We start from the raw sequence: 21,873 nt of genomic DNA on the forward strand, positions 1-21,873 counted from the left end.
TCGCTGATGGACTGTGATGGAGTCACTAGCTGTAAGCTTTACGTGTTAACTTATGTTAAATTATTATCAAACTATACAAAAATGCGCCGAAATGCATTGTGCTGCATCGTAAACACTAATAAGGCGAGACATCCCAAAATGGGTCAGATGGCATGTTGAAGCTCTTACTTATACACTACATTAATTCTCATTTGCATTCATCAGCATGCCTAAATAAAGATTTGGAGGAGCACATCATCTGTAGCTAACAAGCTAGTTCAAAGCAAGCAAAAAATAAAACTAACAAGCTGGCCAACAACTGTAAAAGGACCGAAAAAAAAACAAACCTCACAGTGCCCTTAGATGCTGAGGATTTTTTTTTAAAGAATATTTATATTTTTTACCCTTTTAAAAAGTAAAGTTTTCGTGCTAAAAAAAATATTCACAAGTGTGTCCTGCTGCGCCAAAATACCTGAATATGAAGGCAGATGAAAAATGTCCAGGCTGGAGAGGAGTTTCATTGCCTTGTGAGGAAGTCACGTTGCTACACTCAACACTCTGAACTTCATCTTGTGCGGAGTTTGGCAAGAAAGAGAGAGAGAGAGAGAGAGAGATTGTGTGTGAGAGATTAGTAGAGACAGACGGGGAGAGTCTTTGCGGAGCTCCTCTTAGCTCTTTGAACACTAGGGTGGAGGGAGGCAGTATAGGTGTGTGTAGGGTTGTTCAGCTTGACAGGGCTGATCAAAAAAAAAAAACTAAAACAAAAGCTTTGTGATATAAAACTGGACAACAATAAAGCCTGAACGGGCTGATTATGAAAGAAAAGGATTATGAAAGAGAGACAGTGTCAGTCAAATTCGCGTGATGGCAGGGGTGCGTGACTGTAAACCTCGACTCTTGTTCTCCAGCCAAAAATTAGGCCAGTGGTTCAGTAACCACTGGCTACAGACACACACACACAGGCTACCCAGGGTCCTGATAAGCCATTAAAGCACAACCCCTCCCTCTGACCTACCTTTTTCCCCCTCACACACACAGGGACACAGTTTTGATTGAGGCATTTAATTAACTGTATGTGATTGTATTGTGATTGATAGTGTGTGTGTGTGTGTGTGTGTGTGTGTGTGTGGCTGGACCACCATGTCCAGCATTTCTCCATGGAACTGTGTGATTGTCAGGCAATGTTTTTGTTTTACCTCCGCTGGTCCAGCAGAGGGCAGCACTGCTACAAGATTATAAACATCATGATACATTGCTGATGTTTGTTTGTTTGCATATTTCAATCCAGCTCTCTGTGTACTGTTCTGCTGCTTTATCTCTTACCTTATAGAAAAGTCACATCTGTTAGTAAATATGATATTTATTTTGAACTGCACTGTCCCAGGTGTCAGTGCGAATGTGGAAGTGTAAGAAAAAATGACACATATGAGGCACAGGCTACAGCAGAAGGTGCTGACTAAGAGAATGTATCATATCGAGCACAAACTGTGCACGCACAAGATGACTCTAAAAAAGTCATGCTGTTCTCCTTTTTGAAATCTGAAGCCAAAAACCTGCCCACATACGCGATGCACTTAACTTGTTAAAGAATATTTGAATATCTGCCTGTACACTTTAACTGTTTTCAGGCTTTTAGTTAAAAACAAAGGCTTTATGCATAGATCATTGTCTTTTAGTACTTTTTGTATTCAGCTCCACAACAGCAAAGGATTCTGTGGAGAAGCCTCAGTGGACTGTGTGTTTCAGTGCTGTAAGCATTTATGTGATGGTAGAATTCACAATGCAAGGGTAAGGAAGTTACTATACATTTCTAGTTCTATATTTAAGTGCTGAGATTTATGGTCCCTGCAGGCTCCAGTACTTTTATCGTTAGCTGTGTTCGACTGGTAGTGCGGGGAATGCCGGTGAGGGATCATGTCCTGTCATGTGTTGCTTGGTTAGAGCAATACAAAAGGATGCTGAATCTGCAGGGGGGCAGTGTGAACTTTCATATTTATTGTGCCCTCCTGTTGAGGCTCCACTAAGGCTGGTGACGAAGCAGCTGGCAGCTCCGTGTGCATCAGAGAAACCACACGGCCTCTACACCATCACCAACAGAGAGAGTGAGTAGTGACAAAAGATGACATTGAATGGGAACAATATGTCCATATATTGTGTATTTTTCTTTGCTAAAATGAGATATATACACAACCAGTTGCTCTATTTAGCATCACAAAATGAGTTGTGCCAAATCTCATAAGAAAAAGAGGTACACAGACAACCAAACTAACATGCTCCTCATTTGTTCATCTGAATGATACAATTACAGAATGCTCAGACAGGAGGCTTGGGACAAATAGGTCCAGTATCTGGTTTGGTTAATTATAAGGCAACCAGATAATTTGTGGTTACAATCATGTCCCATTGGAAACAACAGAGTCTGGATCCATCACTACCCCTCTCAAAGCATGGTTTCTGAAGTTAGGATGACCATGACCACAACCTTTGACCCTTGAGCATATATATATATATATATATATATATATATATATATATATATATATATATATATATTGATTTGATTTTTTTCTGAGGTAGAACATTTACACTAAAGTTGAACAAAAATTACTGAGATTCTGTTTAGAACATGACCTTAAACTACCTAAATCATCAGGTTGTCTTCATGTGGACCTTTATGCCATATTTGTAGAGACATTCCACAGGGTTTCATTATATTTACTTTGTTTAAGACAAGCATAAACCAATGAGCTTTAACCAGCAAAAAGTAATCAGTTTATCCTTAAGTCCAGGTGAATTTAATTTCAAATAAAATCTTGTAAAGGCATTCTTTGAATATAGATTGCATTAAGGACAGACAGGTGGCTCCATGGCCATCGCAGCGCAGAGGCTTATTAAAACTGGTTCGTCTAAATTAGCACCGAGCATTCAAGCCTTTTTTGCCAGATATCACCAGGCTGTATGATTCCGGTGTGGTGTCCGTGAAAGACAGAAATATTTCCCTGATGCGAACACCATTTATTGTCAGTGTGAGAAAAGAGAGAGAAGTGAGAAACACAAGCCAAACAAGGAGGTGGCTGCCTTTTCTAAAATTAGACTCTAATGTGAGGGAATATACACACAAGGCAACAGACACACTCACGTGCACATAGCACCACACAAATTATCTATAAACATACCAGACTGCCAAAGTAATCCTGTGACTCCAGAAAGCTTCCAAATATCTGATTATCCACTTTATTTCGGCAACCACATTGCTTATTTTACATCATTTGTTATCAGCTTCTATATTTTACCATTCATCTACCTAAACAAAAGTGTGATTCTGTTCTAAATAGAAAGACTGTAAATAGGAATGACTTAATTCTTCCTATGGGAGTTGGCTTTGGTTCCCAAGTCTGCCATCAGCTCCCACTCCTGGGTGTGGTCCCCTTCCTTAACCAGCTCTGCAGCTCTCTGCCTGGGTCATATCCGCTCCACTGCCTGTGGCTTTGAGGGTTTTTTTTTGGGCTGGCGCTTGACCAGCAGTGGTGTATGTGTGTGTATGTGTGTGTGTGCTGTAAGTATACAAGAACAATGGGCAGCTCTGTGCTCATGTCTCTGGCAAGATATACACCTGAAGGGCAAAGCCAACCAGCGGCATGAGAGGAAGGGTGAGAGAAGGGCAGCAGACTGCGAGCTACAAAGGCTATTCTCACTATGCAGTGTGTTTGTGAAGTGCAGGGTTTAACCTATATTTATTACCAATTTAAACTGAGAACGAGGTCATTATACATTTGTCAGGGATGCCATGGCAAAAAAGCATTACACCTCTTCTAACTTCCAAATTCGTATAAACAAGGTGCCCCTCTGAATACCAATAGAGCTGAGCTATTTTGATTTTGTTCCACAGTTGTCATGTTGTTCCTCATGTCATCTCCGTCTCAGCTGAGCTGCTGCAGGCAGCATTTTGACATCAACAATGTCAAAGGGAAATCCTAAAAGATTTGCATGTTGTCATAGCAACACTGACAAAAAAAAGTTGGATGCTCAAGTTTCGGATGAAGGTAGGCAGTATGTGGATGTAATTTTAAAGAGAAGAAAAAAAAAAGAATTTGGATCACCGATGTGAGATGTGAGTCTGACACACACTTGGACCAGGGGATGCAAATTATCTGACACCGTAATTCAGAAATGAGCAGTGGATCCTTTAAAGGATGCTCAAGGACGTGTTGGCAGTAAACTGATGTGATGATAAACAGTGCAGCTGAGACTTTCTCCCCCGCAAATACACAAGTTAGTTGCTCATAATTTGCAGCAGAATATTGAGCCTGCTTCGTGTCATGTTAAACCACAGTACTTCGCTCCTCACTCCAACAGCTCTCCCCTCTCTATGTTGCAGGTTGTAACACACACATCAGCATTTTCTGCTATGACGAATGAGTCTCCTATCGGAGCCAATTTATCTTTCCAACCTGCATGGGTGCCCGTGTTGACACCACGACCTTCCATTTCCTGTTTTACGTAGAAAGAGGGGAAAACTTGAGGCCACAGTGCAAAAAAATAGATGGTCACAGAGGGAAACGGGAAGGTTTTTAATTGTCGAGGAAAAGATATACAGTACGCAATGAAATGGAAAGGGGGGAAAAAATACAGAGGCAAACTAATGGGACATTTAGATTTCAGTGTGAAAACAAACCTACAGAAGCCTTGTCTGAAAGTGTTGGACTGACTATGTAACACACACACACACACTGAAAGGCTTTTTACTGCACTGCAATGCAGTGTGACATTGAGGATAATGACTGCACTCACACACACACACACGACTGCAGAAAAACCCCACAAACACACAAAGAAAAGTCAATGTGGGCAGGCATGATCACCCACAGTTTAGGAATTTTTAGTCCCTACGCAGCTGAGAGGCTTTGTGGGGTCTTTTGTTAAGAGGACTACATGGAAGAAACTTGGTGAGTGTTGGTGGTGACAATTAAAACTTCGAATTCAGCACTTTCCCCTTTTTTGATCTTGGACCCTCTGTGTTAAATTACATACATTGTACAAACTTCTGTTTCTGGGGTTCCTTAGAGAAGACAGTTATCGTTTCTGTTTGAAACAGCTGACTGCTATGGCAGTCACACCCAGTTCATCAAAGCAATAATCTAGAAGAGATTAAGATATCAAACCAGACAAAAAAGCTACCATCCTAGTGACCATGCAGAGTTTTAACCTACAGGCTGTTTTTCCATCCATAATTTTGTAGCCACTACAACAAATGTACAGTGTTCAAAAAAGGAGACACACAGCTGAAGTAGCAATGCTGAAGGCTTCCGTTTCATTCTCCTGTTACCTTGTGAGGCAGAGATCTCACACTCTTTCATCTTGCCAGATTTCCAAGCGGTTCTTAAAGCAGTTCAGTCCAATCCGCATCTTGTAAAGAAGTACTAGCAGTTATGGACATTTCTTTTAGACAACAGCGAAAAGATGTTTACCTTTTATATGTATATTTTCCATTACTTGCTAGCTCTCTTAGTAGATTCTCATGTTTCCCCCTCCTGATCAGACAGGGCAAAGGTGGCCTGTGATAGATAGTTTTTTTCAATGTGCCTGTCCTTTTTGAACTATTTCCAATGATTATCCATAATAATGGCTCTATCAATGGGTTATAGACTTGATTGTCATTATTCAGTGATATATTGTATAGACTGTATACAACTAACTAGTTAGATGGAATTCTAAAGCTCTCACCCATTTACAATCATGGAAATATGAAAAAAAAGGTAGAAAGACACCTAATTATCCGCACTCTTACTTAAGAGGTTTTCTGTTAGAATAACGTCACTTAAAATGACATTATTTGCACAAGAGACCAAGGCAAAGAGTCTAAATTAGTCAGTGGGGATCTGGCATATGACAGCTGATAAATGACTACTTGACATTTGATTATGACACAATCAAGAATTGTTTACTTTTATTATATCCAGGATGTCAAATGTCATGAGGGAACTTAATATTTCTTTTTTTTGTGGCCACCTATTAGCCGCGCTAACCATGTGTGCTGGCTAGTCCAGATTTTTATGGAACTGTAGCAAGGCAAGAAGCAGCAGAACAAACTTTGGATTATTGCTGTGTAGTTCAACTTCAGAATCACCCTGTAATGAAACTTTGCTGTATCAGGAAAGTTCGAGGTCATCCCAAAAGTAAGCCATTAAACCTCTCCCTTTCCTACTTCACCTGCTCTAATGGGACTACGCAAGCGTCTCTTAGCATCATCTGTGTGAAGGGTGCCCACGCAGGTGTACATTGGAGTGTGTGCACCAGAGACAGTCCCTCCAAGTGTGTGTGTGTGTGTGTGTGTGCTCCTCTCCTCTCTTGGCGGATCTATCTGGGTCAACCATCAGGGGAGTTGCCAAGGCCTTGGCAAAGTGGGCAGCTGGCCATCACAGCTGGCTCGCAATCACAAACGAACACACACCCAGAGGAAAGCGTAAGAGCCACCAGGTAACATCTGCATTGCCACCGCCCAGAGCAAGCATCCAGTCCTGCCACCTGAGCCTTCCTTACATTCACAAGGAGCAGAGAAGTAACAGAGAGGACTTCATGCGTGTGTGTGTGTTCACATCGTCTGACTGTAATTATGGGGGAATGTGTAAATGTGTGTTTGTGTGTTTATCTGTTTGCATACACTTACATGGCACTCCGACACTGTTCAATCTCACTGGATAGGAATGTAGAGTTCAAGCTAATTAACCACTTTCAAGATGGAGTCTAAATCCAGCCTGCAGAGCCTCTCACAACCTCCTTTTCTTTCAGCCATTCTGCTGTACAATGGTAGTTCAGGCTTTCCCACACCACTTCTATTCACTGGTTGCAGATAGGATTACAACAGAGGTACTTGAAAACTAGGCCACGGCATGTTGTGTTCACGTTTGTGTGTGTGTCTTATCACATTACATGAGATGACACCATAAAATCTGGGTATCCAGTAAAGTAGGTTAAAGCCTTACACCTGGTAAAATGAGAACCAAATGTGCGAAGTGTTTATCAATCAAGAACTGTTCTTGAAAGAGCCGTAAGTGTTTGCGTATACACGTTAACACGCACACTCGAGATACACAGACCATTATTGGTTTTTCCAGACTTTTTTAGAACTTTTTATATGCTTCATCCTGCAATGTTACATGTTATGGTTTGTCTGTAAACTTAATTGAAAGGAGAAGAACAGCTTTTGAGGTGAGACTGGTAAACAAACTCACTGCTCTGCACAGATGCTTTAAGGGCGAGTGGAAAACAAAAAATAAGGCAGACTCTTTTTATTGCAACCAAACCCTTCATTAGGTAACCTTTCACATTTCATGTAAGGAAACCATGTAGAGTTAGGGGTTGGAAGTCCTGTTCAAGAATGGGTTCTACTTCACAGGTACTCTGTCGGACCGCCAGCTGTTTTTCTCTGGAAAGGGACTGTGTCACATGAGAGCTGCGACAGCCTGCGGACATTCTTGCTAATAGGTGCTTCGTTTTCAGTCTACCACTCTGGGGAATAGATGTACACTATGTGATGTGGCAAAGGCGCTAGAAAGTTTTTTGTAGGGAAGTTAATTTAACAAAAATTTGGCAGCAGACTTGATCCCTGGATTAAGCTGGGATTATACTCCCATGCGGACAGCTGTGGACACCACAGATGCACACTTGTTATTATACTACTTTCAAGTCTGCCTGCAGCTTTGCACAGAACTTTTTACACAGCGTCTCTTTGGCAGCGCAGAACAAAGCAGTGGGTTTGGCAACCTCCAGACAGGGCCTTGCTGTTGAACTTTTTTTTATATATATGACCCAAACTGTCCTTTGTGTAAATTGGTATGTATATTTTCATTAATGTATTGTCAATGGTGTGGAAAAAGTGCCACATACTTATACATTTATTTTTACAATTATCATAAAACTTTAGTTTTAAGATAATTATAATTATTAAGTGTTAGTTTTGGTATATTTTACTGATTTATATAATGATTTTAAGCATATTTGTTTAAAAAAAGATGCATTCAAGGATAAGGGAAATGCTTAAAGTTCAATTTTTTTTTGCCCGTTTCTAGCAGAATTTTTTTGTTTTTGTTTAGATGTTTTGGGGATTCAGTTAAACTCTCAACAGCAGCAGATAGAATAATGTAATAAGAAAACTAAGTCAACACAAGCTACCAAGATAATATAAATCTTTTTTTTGTGCAAGAAGAAATAAACCATCACAAAGAATAGTCTTGGAAACGCAGCCTGGTGCATTGCTGTAAGTGTCAACATGCCTGGCCAGAAACCATAGAGGGCAAGTGAGGCATGAGCAGATGTGCCTGTGGTGCTCAGGCTCCTTCTCCGTGCCAGGGATCCCATCCCCCCTCCCTCCGCTTTCCTGTCTGCCAATGCAAACATGGTTTAAGTGCACACTTTTAGTGCTGAATGTGTAAGTCCCAAACAACCGAAAGTCCCAGTGAAAGGTTGTGGCTGTGGCCCTCAGGTGTGTGCCGTGACTCTATCCTGAGTGAAGCCCTCAGCTGAAGCAGGTTAAAAGAAAAGACAGGACTATCTGTAAAGAAGATTAAGCACGACACTGTTAAGCATACATGCCCTTTAGGCTGTGAGTCAGTATCAATAAGATGGGATGGTGAAACAAGTTTCTGGGATTGCCATCTGTCCACATCTGCCCTAGGCCGGCTCTAATACGGACCGGTGAACAAAGCTGGTCTAATTTGCTCACTGGCTGCTTTCTAACTGTTCGCATGTTTGTTGAATTTTCTTCTGCTGCTTGCCACTCAGTTAGGACCCAAAAACACAAGGGTCTGCAGGGCTTTCTTTAAGAGGTAAAAACATCAAATATAATGTAGCACTACTTTAAGTCCACCGCTAACAGAAGCAGGTCCTTTTATCTGTTCTTCGTTTAACCGCTGCACTCTGAGCAAGATTAAAGCCATTATGCTGCAGAACTGCATTTGACATCTCCATTCAGTGGGTAAAGGCCGTGCTTACATAAGGGTTACTATTTTAGTTTGGCAACCAACGTACCTCTGATGGAAACACACTCAGTACCCCATCTCTAATGGACAGTTTTAAAGTACACATTTTATAACTGCTAAGAAACAAGGTTCAAGTTGTAGTCTCTCTTTTTTGTGATTTTAAATGTGTCTCTGTATTGTAAAAACCAACAGGAACAAAGCTGAAGCCCACGCTAATAACAGTATGCTTATGGCTACAAAACATGCCAAAAAGAGTCTTGTTTATAATTAATAACTGTAAGGTGTTAAACATTTTCCCCATTGTAGAGCTGCACAGTGGGTCAAGGGACAAACGATTCCATGCCATTCAAACATGATGATAGAGGAGGATTCCAATGTCGTCGGCCTTTCAAGGTAAAGAAGAGAAAAAGATTGCGAGAACGAGGGGGCAGATAATCTGAGGAGACAATGCAAAAGGCAGAGATCTAATGATAGAGTGAAGGTGGCCCTGGGAGCAAATCTAAATGTAAAATTGAGTGTTTTGTGCATGATGAGAGAGAAAGGTGAACTAAGTGAAAAGCAATTCACTGCAATCTGCGCCTTGTGGACCCTTCGCACTGTTGAAAGCAATGGGACTTGAAAGCAGAGGCTAAATAGGTACCAAGCGATCACTAGAACACTTAAAATGCAGAACTACAGCATTTGATGCTATTGGGTTCAATTACCGAACTAAGTGGACACTAACATACCACAGGATGTGCCACTATACTACAATACTGGAGAAGTGATAACAAAAAAATAAACAGACTAAGTGGATAGCAAAGTGAAGGGAGGGGTGGGCTGTGAGAAATGGAGTTATTTTGGAAAAGAAAAGAGTTTGAAAATTTGAAATAAAATGTGCCAGTAAAACATACTGTTCTGTGTGTAATATTGACACTACAAGACTGACAAGTAAAACAGATGAAAATGCCACAAAAGATGAGTTTTCATCCCCAGTCTCTCTCTGAATATGACGTGACATTATAAAACAACTACTTTTTATTACCAACTGAGATATGACGCACATCTTGTAAGAATTCAGGTCACTAAATGTGTATACAGCCACTGCTGTGTGACACAACAGTCACAGTAAAAATGTGACAAAGTACTGTCAGTATGGTGTAACACATGCTAATAAAATAAATCTTCATATATCAGAGAAAAAAAATATTGCTTTTTTTTTTTGTCCAATGTTCAGGCGTTATATTCAGCCAGTTTTTTCTGCATTCTGTGGAGGAGGTTACAGAAAAAGGATACTTGTGTTGTGTTAATACACTATGTGTATATTGGGATGTGAGAGAGATTAAAAATATTTCTATTTGTACAAAAAGGAGCCTGGCGGGATAAATGCTTATAGATTCTGCATCAAAAAAACAAATCCACAATAAAACCTTAATCATCATCATCATCATCACGTAGCAGCAAACTTGCAGATTTCAACAAATTAGATTGAGCTGCCCATGAGGATGACGATGATCATCGTCCTCATGGGCAGCTCAATCTTATTTGTTGGAATCTGCAAGTTTGCTGCTACGTTAGAGCTGCACTCGGAGAAGCTCGTTCTTTTTGGCACTCAGCCCCACTTGTTCTAAATTCTTTTGTCAGGCACAAACGATTCACTGCTGACAGGAAACAACAAATTAAAACTTCAGAGCAAACTATCTGCAAGCAATAGTAGTAAATGAGCTGCTGGAGTTACCTAGGGTGACTTTTTATTTCCTTCTTCCTCCGCTTTAGTGCAAAGCAATGTGGACTATCCTGGTAAATAATATGTAAATGCATCACTTCTGTGTTGTTGACATTTGAGCTCCAGAGTCTTGAATAATTTTCAAGAGGGAATCAAAAGGTGCTTTTGAACTTCGCTAACAAGGGAAATATACTGCATATATTTAAAAAATATATTAAGATGTCTTCACCCCTGACTTTCCATTGTGTTTTTGAACATAATTTTACATAATAATCTGCATGCAAGCCACACTCACCGGATTGACAGAACAATCAATAACAGAAAGTTCCTCCATCATCTCTGTTTAAGCACATCATCACTTTACTTATGACAGTCTAATCAATTCAAATAGCCCCTCTCCTGACTTTTGGCCCTCATGTGTATGAGAGTATACGCGTGTGTGGGGTGTGGTGTGTGTGTGTGTGTGGTGCTGTATTCGGGCACAGAGTAGCAGCAGATGTGAGAGGTAATTTGGAGCCCCGAGAGACGCTCTCTGCTGTGTTACAAAGCATTATGGGTAGATTTGCTGTCATTGAACTTGAGTGGACTTCAATGACACAATGTTCTGTTTTCTACTGATACACAAAACACACAAAAACACACACACACACACACACTTCTTTTTTAGCAAGCCTTGACCTTTCTTAGTCACATTTTTATAGGATGGCCAGAGCACAAAGCCACCCTGTGCGGAAAAAAAAAAATGTTTGTTACAGTTTCAGTTTTCTTTGTTGAGTTTGTTTAACTCTAAATTTCAAATTCTGAATGAATAGAGGTTGGGCTGTGTGTGCTGTGTGGGGGCTAGTAAAAGGCTGGCATTGGTGTGGTAAAACGCTCGAGGCTATGTTTACATAACTAGTTTCCTAACATGGGAATAGGTCGCACTCACGCAGCGATGATGGCACAATAGAAATAGAGGCACAGAGAGTGGAAACTTAAAACTGAGATTTAAATGCTGACGAGTTGAATATGCTATGATTTATTGCATGATTGTCTCCGGGTCGGGAGGGAGGCATGCATTACTGATAACACCACATACAAACAAAGGTAGGGAGCCAAGCTGTCATGACACAATGGGACAAACTGCAATCTAAAAAGGTGGACAGAGAAAAACAAGCGGAGACAAACAGAGTGTTGGCAGCAGCATTTTTGACGTGAACAGACAATGAGGTCATAGGCTGCCAAGGCTGTTGTTTTTGGTTGTTGTTGTAGTTCTTGTAAGCGCTCACCCAGGGACCTTTGACAGCACCCAACTGGAGCACAGCCACAGCCGTATTGATAATGGCTTACCCCCAGGCTGTTTGGTGGTGCTCATTCAATAACAATAGTTCAGAATGTTTCAACCACTCACTGTCTAATTCTCTACCACCCAAGAAGACAGTGAAGTAATGATGCTCGTGCCAGCGTGGGAGACAAAAAACCCACAACGCAATGACCCAGAGGAGATGCAAACAAAGGGCACAGGAGAGAAAATAGAGTCTTCCAAAGTTGGAGAGAGGAGGAGGAGAAGTTATTCCCACTACTAAAACGATGTCAAAAACTTGCTTTAGCAAGTAAAGGACTCAGCATCAACACCGCTGATGTTCTCTCTAACCATGGCGTTTATGTTAAGAGTCAACCAACAGTACCTAATGTCATCTGACTGCTCAGGAGTGCGCTAAAACATACCAGCAAATTTCTGTCATTTTCTACATGCAACATTTAAGAAGAGGCCATTTGTCACTATCACATCAATTTTTCATATATTTACTGAGCAGTCACAAATGGACTGGCATTCGACCACAGTACATCACGACACATAGCACGGTGCAAGTTTTTACTTCAACACAAAAACTACAGTACAGCAGCAAGGGGAAGTCAGCAGTGATGCACGACAATTCATCAGTACTAGCCATTAACAGCTTTAAATCAAAATATCGGCATAGGCCCAAAGTGAACTGTGGTGGACTCATGAGAGGAGGCACCAAATCACATTCCATCAGCTTTACAAAAAAAAATTCTCCCTCCCTGAATATTCCACAAAACAACCGATCTGGGATTTAGAGGGTATATTATGCACATTAATTTGTGCAGTGATTTCTTTAGAGAGAGCACTGCTGATTAAAGCCATTTTAGTGCGCGCTGTCTGATCGATTACTGCTGAAAAACCGTGTCTATTCAACCTGATTAACTACACAAAAACTGTGATGGTGTGCACCTTCATTATATATGTATTCTTGCCTTTTGATTATTTAAGGGCTTCATGCTGTATTAACATTCCTTTAATGTATCTATATCTGTTTATTAACCTTAACTACTCTGCTACATGTATTATAGCCATGCTGAGGATATTGTAAACAATGGAGTTAGATATATAAATAAGCTCAAGCAAGTATATGATATCTGTGGTTGGCCAAAACTGACCAATCAATATATTGATCAGCTCTACATATATCAGGGCAATCAGTCACAATCAGTTTCTGTGATGAGATCAATTCTGAAATTCATACATATCCAGCATCAGACACATTTTTGCTTGTCCAATTTAGACATTCATTAGCACAGCTTAAAGCTATAAGAGAGAGAGAGCGAGAGCAAAAAAACAAAAACACAACAGGATCAGATATCTAATGGTCTGCATCCCTAACAGGTTTGATCAAGGCATGTTTTAATTAATTCATAACAACTACAAAAAGCCTGATTAGTTTTGATTTTGATCTTGAGCTGATTGTGCCCCACGGGGTTTCCAGGTGAAACAGTTGTCAAATCACTCCCAAAGTTCTCTGTTAAAAAAAACCCAACATTGAACTCAGCAACACAAACAAACAAACTGCAGGAGGCAGTTCCAATTAAAGATAAGACAGGGAAATGAGCAGAGGGAAAAAAAAGCTGTTCCCACCATCTCGGGGAGAACACCTCGAGTACCATTTTCTTTTGAAAGCCTAACAAAGCTTTCATGCAACAACACTTCCAGAATGACACTCCTCCTCTTGAAAACACAGCAGGAAAGAATAACAGCAGAAACTGGCTGGATTTTCTTAACTCAGCTGTAGGCCACACAATAGATGTGGAGAGCTGTGAAAACTAATTATGACCACACACCTTCTGTTCATCCAGTAAACAAACAGAAGCTCGCTTTTTTATATATACATATATATATATATATATATTTGATTTCTTTTTGTTTACCGGATTTGCCTCCGTGTAAATAGAAGACCTGAATAAGCAAAGAAACCCACAACAACCCACCTCCTGCCAACACACACAAGGACGATAATGAGTGACTCATCACTGCTAATTTGCTGTGCTAATTTTATCGGCAAACTTCACAGGCTTGAAAAAAAAAACCTCGCCACAGCAGAGTGGTTGAACAGCATGGCGCTTAGCACCAACATGGCCACGTTGTCAACGGCCCACCCTGCTGTCTGTGCACTGAAATGTCGCCACCCTTTTAAGTAAAATACATGTTTCTGTTGTCACAGCCCGTATGCCTACTGAGCAAAAGAAGACAACAATTCATGCTTTTTGACATCGGTTTATGACATTATGAATTTACCAACAACATGTGCCTGCTGAGGCTTTTTTATAACTGCCAAGCAGACCTGCACACCAGCATTCTTCAATCCACATTAATCCTAAAATAATGAACTCTGCTATTAAAGTGCCAGGCAACCAGCTGGAGCATTTGGAAATATATATATATATATATATATATATATATATGTATATATATGTATATATATATATGTATATATATACACGCACACACACGTATATATATACATGTGTGTGTGCGTGTGTGCGTGTCAATTTGGCATAGCTATTCAACTTATTCCAGTTCTTACATAATGCAGATCATTCCAGAAAAATGTGACAGCAAACTCATGCCATGACGCAGTCATGGCGAGAGGGCCCACTGCCGCGGGGAGAAAACATCACTACAGATCATAAATGTTACTCACTCACAGGAGCCAATAAAATACACACACATGCACACACTTGTATTGTAACATTCCCAACATAGACTACTGAAACAACAGATGACAGAACTTTCACAAGTCTTTCATACCTGTAATACAACTAAAAGTGAAATATGAACCGTTTCCAAAGTCCGATTATTGCTTTTTTTTTGCCCTAATAATATTCCACCTAGTTGAAGCTTCATAATTAAAAACTAAAAAATTGATTACCACCACACTAGCATTGCGGAAGCAGGGGGTGTTGTTTGGGAAGAAGGAGAAAGAATGAGAATAAAAGTGAGAGACAGTAAATCCTGTGGTCTGAGTCACTGCAGGATTCAACATCCCCCATCAAGAACAATCTGCCACTGTGTACAGAGGGTGCCAGGCTAAATCCAAGGTAGATAAATGCAAATAAACTCATTTTGAAATCACTTTGAATCAGCAATGCCAAAAAGGTCACAGAGCAGATGAACCCTTGTGCTCAAATGCTCTTGAAAAATGAAGACATCTTCTTTTTACAAAATGAAAATCATAAGCTTTACTGCATGAATTTTGTAGCTTAAATGTTACTAAGCTGACACTTCCTCATATGACACTTCTTATTGGAGCTGTAAATCAGAACAAACCTGCCACGCAGGACTTTTTACCTACATGGATCAAAGTCCATATGATGTCTGATTGACATAATTTGAGAATTTAGTAGTTAATAGTCTGAGGAGCTTACTTTTCCTCCTGTCACTTTTACTCTTTTGTTAATATTGTGCATGTGTTCAATTACTTATAAGAACAAAAAGTCTTCCTCCGGCTGTATTCTCAGCTGATGTGCCTTCCCTCGCTTAAAGCATTTTCTTTTTCTTTTTTCCAATAGTTAGAGCGAGAAAGACAAGTGACAAGACTCTTGCCTGCTGTGAGTTGCATTTGTGAATCAGCAACTTAGAAAACCTCGTACGTGTGTAAAGGAGGAGGGTTTGTCCCCTAGTTAATAGATTAAGAATGGAGCAAAAAAACACAAATGACACCAAATGCCTATCCAAGTATTATGTTACCGTCAGAGAGTGCGAGAGCAAGGAGGAGATGAGCGATGGAGATTTATTACACAGCTGTGAACCGTTTCATTATGAAAGTCTGGGAGCCCCAACAGTCTAGGTAATTAAATGATTCATCAAATTTCAGACATCATAACCAAATACCTGTTAAAATATGACCTTTAAAATCAGCATTCTATACCATACATCTTGTCCTATATGTCAAGAAGAAGTGTATGAGGACCTCAAAGCAAGAATCTTCATCAACATCATCATGTATACTCCTGTAGATTGATGATTAATAAAACTCAAGGTGATCCAAGATCGACAACAGCCCCGTCACCAAGGTAGCGGCAGCAGGTCCGTAATCTGTGTTCGCCCTCCTGCCTGTTTTTGCCTGCTCTAACATTCTGCATGGCCACCGCCGTTCGCTGACTGAGAGGTTTTGCCATGTGGTGTTAGAGGAGGAGTGCTTAGTTTGTTGAAAACCTGGAGTGCACACAAACAGCTCATGCATGCATGAAGTCTGATATACACTCCGTCTCTATTAATATTTGAAACCCTGCAGCTCAATCTCTTATCGCACCCGTTCCCCCCTCCCCTGTGCTTCCCCTGAGAGCAGCTCCATGTGAATAGTGATTCATCTAACCATAAAATAGAAATCTCTGAATTGCGCTGCAAAAAAAAATAAAAATGCTTTTTAAAATGGCATTTAGACAGAATTTATATTCCCAGTGTTCATGGTTGTTAACATATTGCTTTGTAATGATGACTCGATGGAGGCCACCCTGCAACAAGGTGTACCGAGGTGTTTGAAAAACATTTATTTTGCTATTGTCTGATGAAAGCCTCTATCCGTTATAGAAGGATAAAGAGATGAGAAAAAAAAAAGTTTTTCACTGCTCCTTGGCAGCAAAGGAGGTTTACAGCAAATGGCAAGTGACAGCCAACAAATCTTGATGACACTGTGTAAGATTTGCATGCAGACGGTAGCATTCAGAAGTGGAAACACTTATTCCCATCTCAGAATCAATCATGCGGAAAACAAGTTGTCAAACTCGACTGATGAACCATCCAACAGTAAAAGCAGGCAGAAAACAGAAAAGCACAAAGGAAAAGCTGTGTGTGTGGAAAACCCATAAACAGAGCACGGCATGTAAAACCCCCCGTCTGCAGCTACACGTCAATCACAGTTCAAACACACCTATAGCAGTAATTCCCCTTTTGAGTCAAATTAATAAAATATTGAAGTGCTCTTTCACTCTGATATGTACACCGCTCTCTCTTCTGATCATTAATCTTTGAACACACACTCTAATTCTCCGAGGATATTAGCGATAATGAATTGAGTATTGTTATTTTTAAGCCTGAGCCGATTAATTCTCCTACTGCAATCTTTTTACACACTCCCATGCATAAATGAGAGCAAGTAAGTGCATGTATGGATAGAGCCTCAATAAATGCACAACCATTCTTTCTTCATCTCACACACACACACAGTCTCCTTGTACCCAGAGTGCTAATTATAGTTTGCCCATTAATCAGTGACAGCTGTAATTATACTAATTTCGATGTGTAATCTGATCAAGGTGAGGAGGATCACATCACAGGCTCATTCTCCTGCTGGGGAATTTCAGTAATGATGGCGGCATGTGAGATTGTAAAGAAAATTGGTTTAGACCAAAACAATCTGATTTGACACGGTATGGTGGCTGATTAGCGTGGGGCAAAGCGCAGGCATGTGTGTAAATAAAACTATCTCTGTTGTCTGCAGGCTACTGTGCCAACTAAATGAGGTTCATTAATTTAACTGAACATAATATACAAGGAACGGTTGGCTACCTAAAGCATCACAGGGGGAGCTATATGGTCATTTACCGATGTTTGGCTGGTGTGTTTGTGTGTTACTGGTGTAACAGTTCACCGGCAATTGAGTACTTATAAAAACAAAGGGTTCACAGAAACAAATGGATTATAGGCATATCCAGCTTATTTCAACATTAGAAATTCTTATCAGCGGCGCTGGTCCAATCTAGAGATTGTAATCATTTCTATTACTACTAAAGCAAGGCCTGTTATCAAAGGAAAAACACCGGCTCAAACACCAACAGATGGTGTTCTCAAAAACACAATAGAGGGCTGTAGCCCAGACCTTTCCAGTGATGTCATCAAAACTAACATCCCACATCCTAACTTTCCTGTCAACAGGCCCAGACATCATCTGCAATTTGACTTAAAATGTGTGGAAGTTTAATAGGTGATGGCTTCACATAAAACTAAATGTTTATTTAACATCGATACAATAAAAGTTTCTGCGCATATTGATTTATATTTTGGGGTGGGACTTTGTTTTTTTTTGTTTTTTTTCTTTGTACATACACAAGGACTCAATCTAAAGGTGACAAGCTGCCAGCTGACCGCTGTGCTGTGTTTCATCTGTGCAAATGTAATGCGATATCCATGTTATGTAGTCTGTGTTAGTGGAGAGTGTTTGTCCGTTCAGTGATCATATTTGAATTTCAGTGCACTATTTTCAAACACGCTCGGCTCTGTGTGCACACATCCCTCTGTCCTGAATGGAGCCTTTTGACTAGATATGAAATTGGCAATAACACTTGGATAGATAACTAACATGGATTGGATTTTTTTTTATTACATTTGGGTGCATCCATAAGTAGCACTGGGCTCTTTTATATCTGAGAGCCCATCTGTAATTATTGTGTGGACCCATCTTCAGATCAGATAGGCAGATGTGAGGTATGGTAGATGAATCTGTAATTATCTTGCCAAGCTGATGTTAATTTGCACATTATGTTAAAAGTTATTGAATGTCTGCATGTTATCATTGGAAGATTCATCAGCAGAGGGTACATTTGTGCAATAAATCCACACGTTGTGCTGGAATGATGAAGAATAATGAAATATAATCCATCACATGCTGGATTATGTTAGATCACAAAGTCACATGACGTTGTCTTGTCTGTATACAATCTAATGGCTGCTATGGGTACGACTCGGTCCAATGGTGACAGCAGGAAGCAAATCGTTTGGTTCAAGTTTGCCCATGACAGACAGATGTGTCATACATAGCTCAAGTGCTTGATTAATGTGCATACATAGGTTGAAAATACACCACGCAATAATGTTGTTAGTCTAAATATGGCTGACATTGGTCCATTATAGTTTGTAACATATATTTCCTGAAGGCTGCAGCTAGGCAGAATTTGGTCGTAAAAACTGTTGCAAGCTGGCTTGCTTTAAATGAAAGTAGTACATTAACAATGTCAAAAGACATTAAAGGTTGCGCACTTTCATACACCTGACAATCATGGCAGCATGAGTGAAATGTAAAATGCTATCCAGGCTACATAGCTAAAATGGCAAGAAAAGTTAAGCTTTTGAATGCAGAACAATATGTTATACTCATTTATACAAGTGTTATTCACTAAGTGATGTCAGATATCCGCTTCAGTGGGTTGATTTAGCAGTCTGTAATCATACAGTAGCCAAAAATATACAAGCATGAAGTAAAGTGTATACACATTTTGGATAATTCTGTCTATCCAGAATCAGATACACAAATAGCAGATGATCCATGTAAAGCTACAGTGGGTGGATTGTTTTATCTATTATATAAACATACCTTATTCATCACAAGAAGAAAGCAGGCTTTGGTACAGGCATCAGATATTCAGTATTAGTCAGGGTCTACTGGATACTCTGCTTGTCCCTATAATCAAAATGCCACAAGTGTATAATCATACCAGCACCGGCTATGTACACAACATGTCAGCACTAAATTATAATAGAGAGGTCATCATTTACCTTCATCGTACACAGAGCTGATGTTAGAGTGCATTTACGTAAACACACAACCCTGCCATTGTAGTAATAAGACTGCACTAAGACCTATCTGCAGTTTGTACAGTGTAAAACAGATGTCACTGAAACACTAAGCAGACTGACTCGGCAGGGTCGAATCACACTATCACTGACAGCAGCCGCGAGTGTAGATTTGCCTGAATGACTACATTGTTTTCTCATCTGGACGCCTCTCCCACTTCCAGGTTCCAAAACAAATGTGGGCTTTGATACCAGAGCCTTCCCATCTCCTGTCTGGTCACACAGGCATGGATGGACACAAACCAGCGTACATGTACAACAATCTGTCGTATGACAGCAAAGCGAGGGCAAAAAACAAACAGAGAGAGAGTGAGAAAAAGATCCACGGGGTGTGGGTGCTAAGTGTGAAATAAAGCAGGTAGTCTCCAGATGGATTCTTCACATACAATATAAATACATGCTAATCACTGTGATATAGTGTTATGAGCCACTCTGGCTGCCGGAGCACACAGAGCATATGCCGTCAGAGCATCTGAAGGGAGAGAAGCCAAAATTGAGCAACATAACACTATTTAAAAAAAAAAAAAACAAGGCAATGTTTACTTGACGATACTTTAGAATGCTGATGTTGAATTTCATACAGACCAACGTGCACAATAGAATAGAGTACTAATCAGCAGCTTTCCAAAAGCAACACTGCAGGGGAATGATTTATGAGGATGAGAATCTGAGACGATAGATGTTAGAAGGAACGCTTGGGAAGAAGCCAAATTAAAGAATTCTCATCTCCTTTTTACCAATAAAACAAATTCAGTCACAGCTTTGCTTCACTTTTTAAAACATTAACCCTTTACTTTGGGTTCTCCATTTTGTAACCTAGATGAACAATCTAGATGTCAACTTTCTGTCTCTGCTGCTTTAAAGATAAAAAAGCACTATACTTGACTAGTCAGAGGTTTTTTTTATAACTATATAGTACTAGAGGGAGGGCTACATACAGGAGGATGTGCTGGATGAGCTGCTGAGGCACACATGAAGTGGGAGGTGAAAGTATACTGGTGTTCTGAAAACAACAGAAAGTTAGCTTTGGGAATGTAGCATTTATTGATGTAATAAAATAGGATTATACTTTACGGTTGGAAAGGGTCCCCCATTACAAAAAGATGAGGTTCTACATACAATCCAACAGTAGACTCATTTACTTTGATCATTGCATCTCCAATTTGATGGTAATATCATGTATTCATTGTTTAGGACATGGTTGTTTAGGACAAACTTAAGAATATTACACTCACAGAGGTGAGTTTGAGGTGCAGCAGCGGCTGTGGCACATGGCTCTTAGGGCCAGAGTGTTCCAAGTTGGTTAAAAAATCGTTAGTTATTCTCAGTCATAAAAGACAATGACACACATTTTTAGATTCAGTGTGTCTTATACTTTCCCAGGATACCTTCATCACACACCAAATCACAGAAATAACACTGTGTTATAATCAAGCAGCAAACCCAAACCTGGTGTTGAGAAATGAAGCCAACGCACAGGTTCCAAAAACAGTTCTGTGAGTAGCCGCTTGGGGCTGGTTCTAGAAGCGAGTCAGTCCCCATAGACCTCCATGATAAAATGTCTAACTTTAAAACAAAAATAAACATGTCTACAGCCTAGTACAAAAAACAAACAACAACATTGGTCTTTCACAGTGGATATACTTCTGTATAATTCATCCACTGGGCTTGACGATTTGCATCACTGTAAGTGGGTCTCAGATTGCGACCCTTTTGGTTATGCAACTACCCACTCAGCTCCACTCACACCCAACCTTAGGTTAACCAAGATGATGAACACATCAACAGACATTCAACATCAAGGCATTAAGATTCCGACTTCTTCCACCCATGAAGCAGGCCTTATCTCAAGTATTAGCATGCTCTCTGTGACACCCATACAACGCCATACCACACTATGCTTAGTCATCGGTCCCAGGTGTTGTACCAAAGGTCCCCCTTCCAGCACTTCCTGTTTCATTGCTGCACTGCTTAGACACAAAACTCTCATCTGCTCATGACAGCGATGAAATATGGCTAGCCTAGTTTCTCTTGGCACAAAGATTAAATCATCTGATGCAGCAACCTTCACAGCAACAAGAAAAAAAAGAGATTAAATAAGGTGTGTTATTACAGCATACAGCTCCCATCTTCAATCACTCGGTGGGGACTTGACACTGCATCATGTCACGCATCACTTCCATAGATTTGATTTTGAAATTATTTAAACTTAGATCTAGACCGTGTAGCCCATTATGACACCATACATACATACATACATGTAGGTAAACTGACAAACAAAATGCCAGTTTTACTTTATTAAA

General features: G+C 40.1%; 1 protein-coding gene across 3 annotated transcripts in view; it reads right to left on the minus strand.

The window, feature by feature from the left end:
- The window catches only part of adarb1b (adenosine deaminase RNA specific B1b), a 91,754-nt gene that overhangs the window by 35,336 nt on the left and 34,545 nt on the right, over positions 1 to 21,873 (minus strand). Inside the window, exon 1 of one of the 3 annotated variants that reach the window (XM_028393178.1) lies at positions 19,311 to 19,389. The exons of 1 other annotated variant lie outside the window; for it this stretch is intronic. Coding sequence is in view for 1 of the 2 variants with exons in the window: in XM_028393175.1 (XP_028248976.1) it covers positions 452 to 500 (49 nt within the window). In the remaining variant the exon portion in view is untranslated. Of the gene's footprint in view, positions 1 to 451; positions 542 to 19,310; positions 19,390 to 21,873 lie in introns of those variants that run through there. One more of the 3 variants, XM_028393175.1, reaches the window with a different exon arrangement.

Source organism: Parambassis ranga, chromosome 21 (genome assembly GCF_900634625.1).
Source record: "Parambassis ranga chromosome 21, fParRan2.1, whole genome shotgun sequence".
Taxonomy (NCBI): domain Eukaryota; kingdom Metazoa; phylum Chordata; class Actinopteri; family Ambassidae; genus Parambassis; species Parambassis ranga.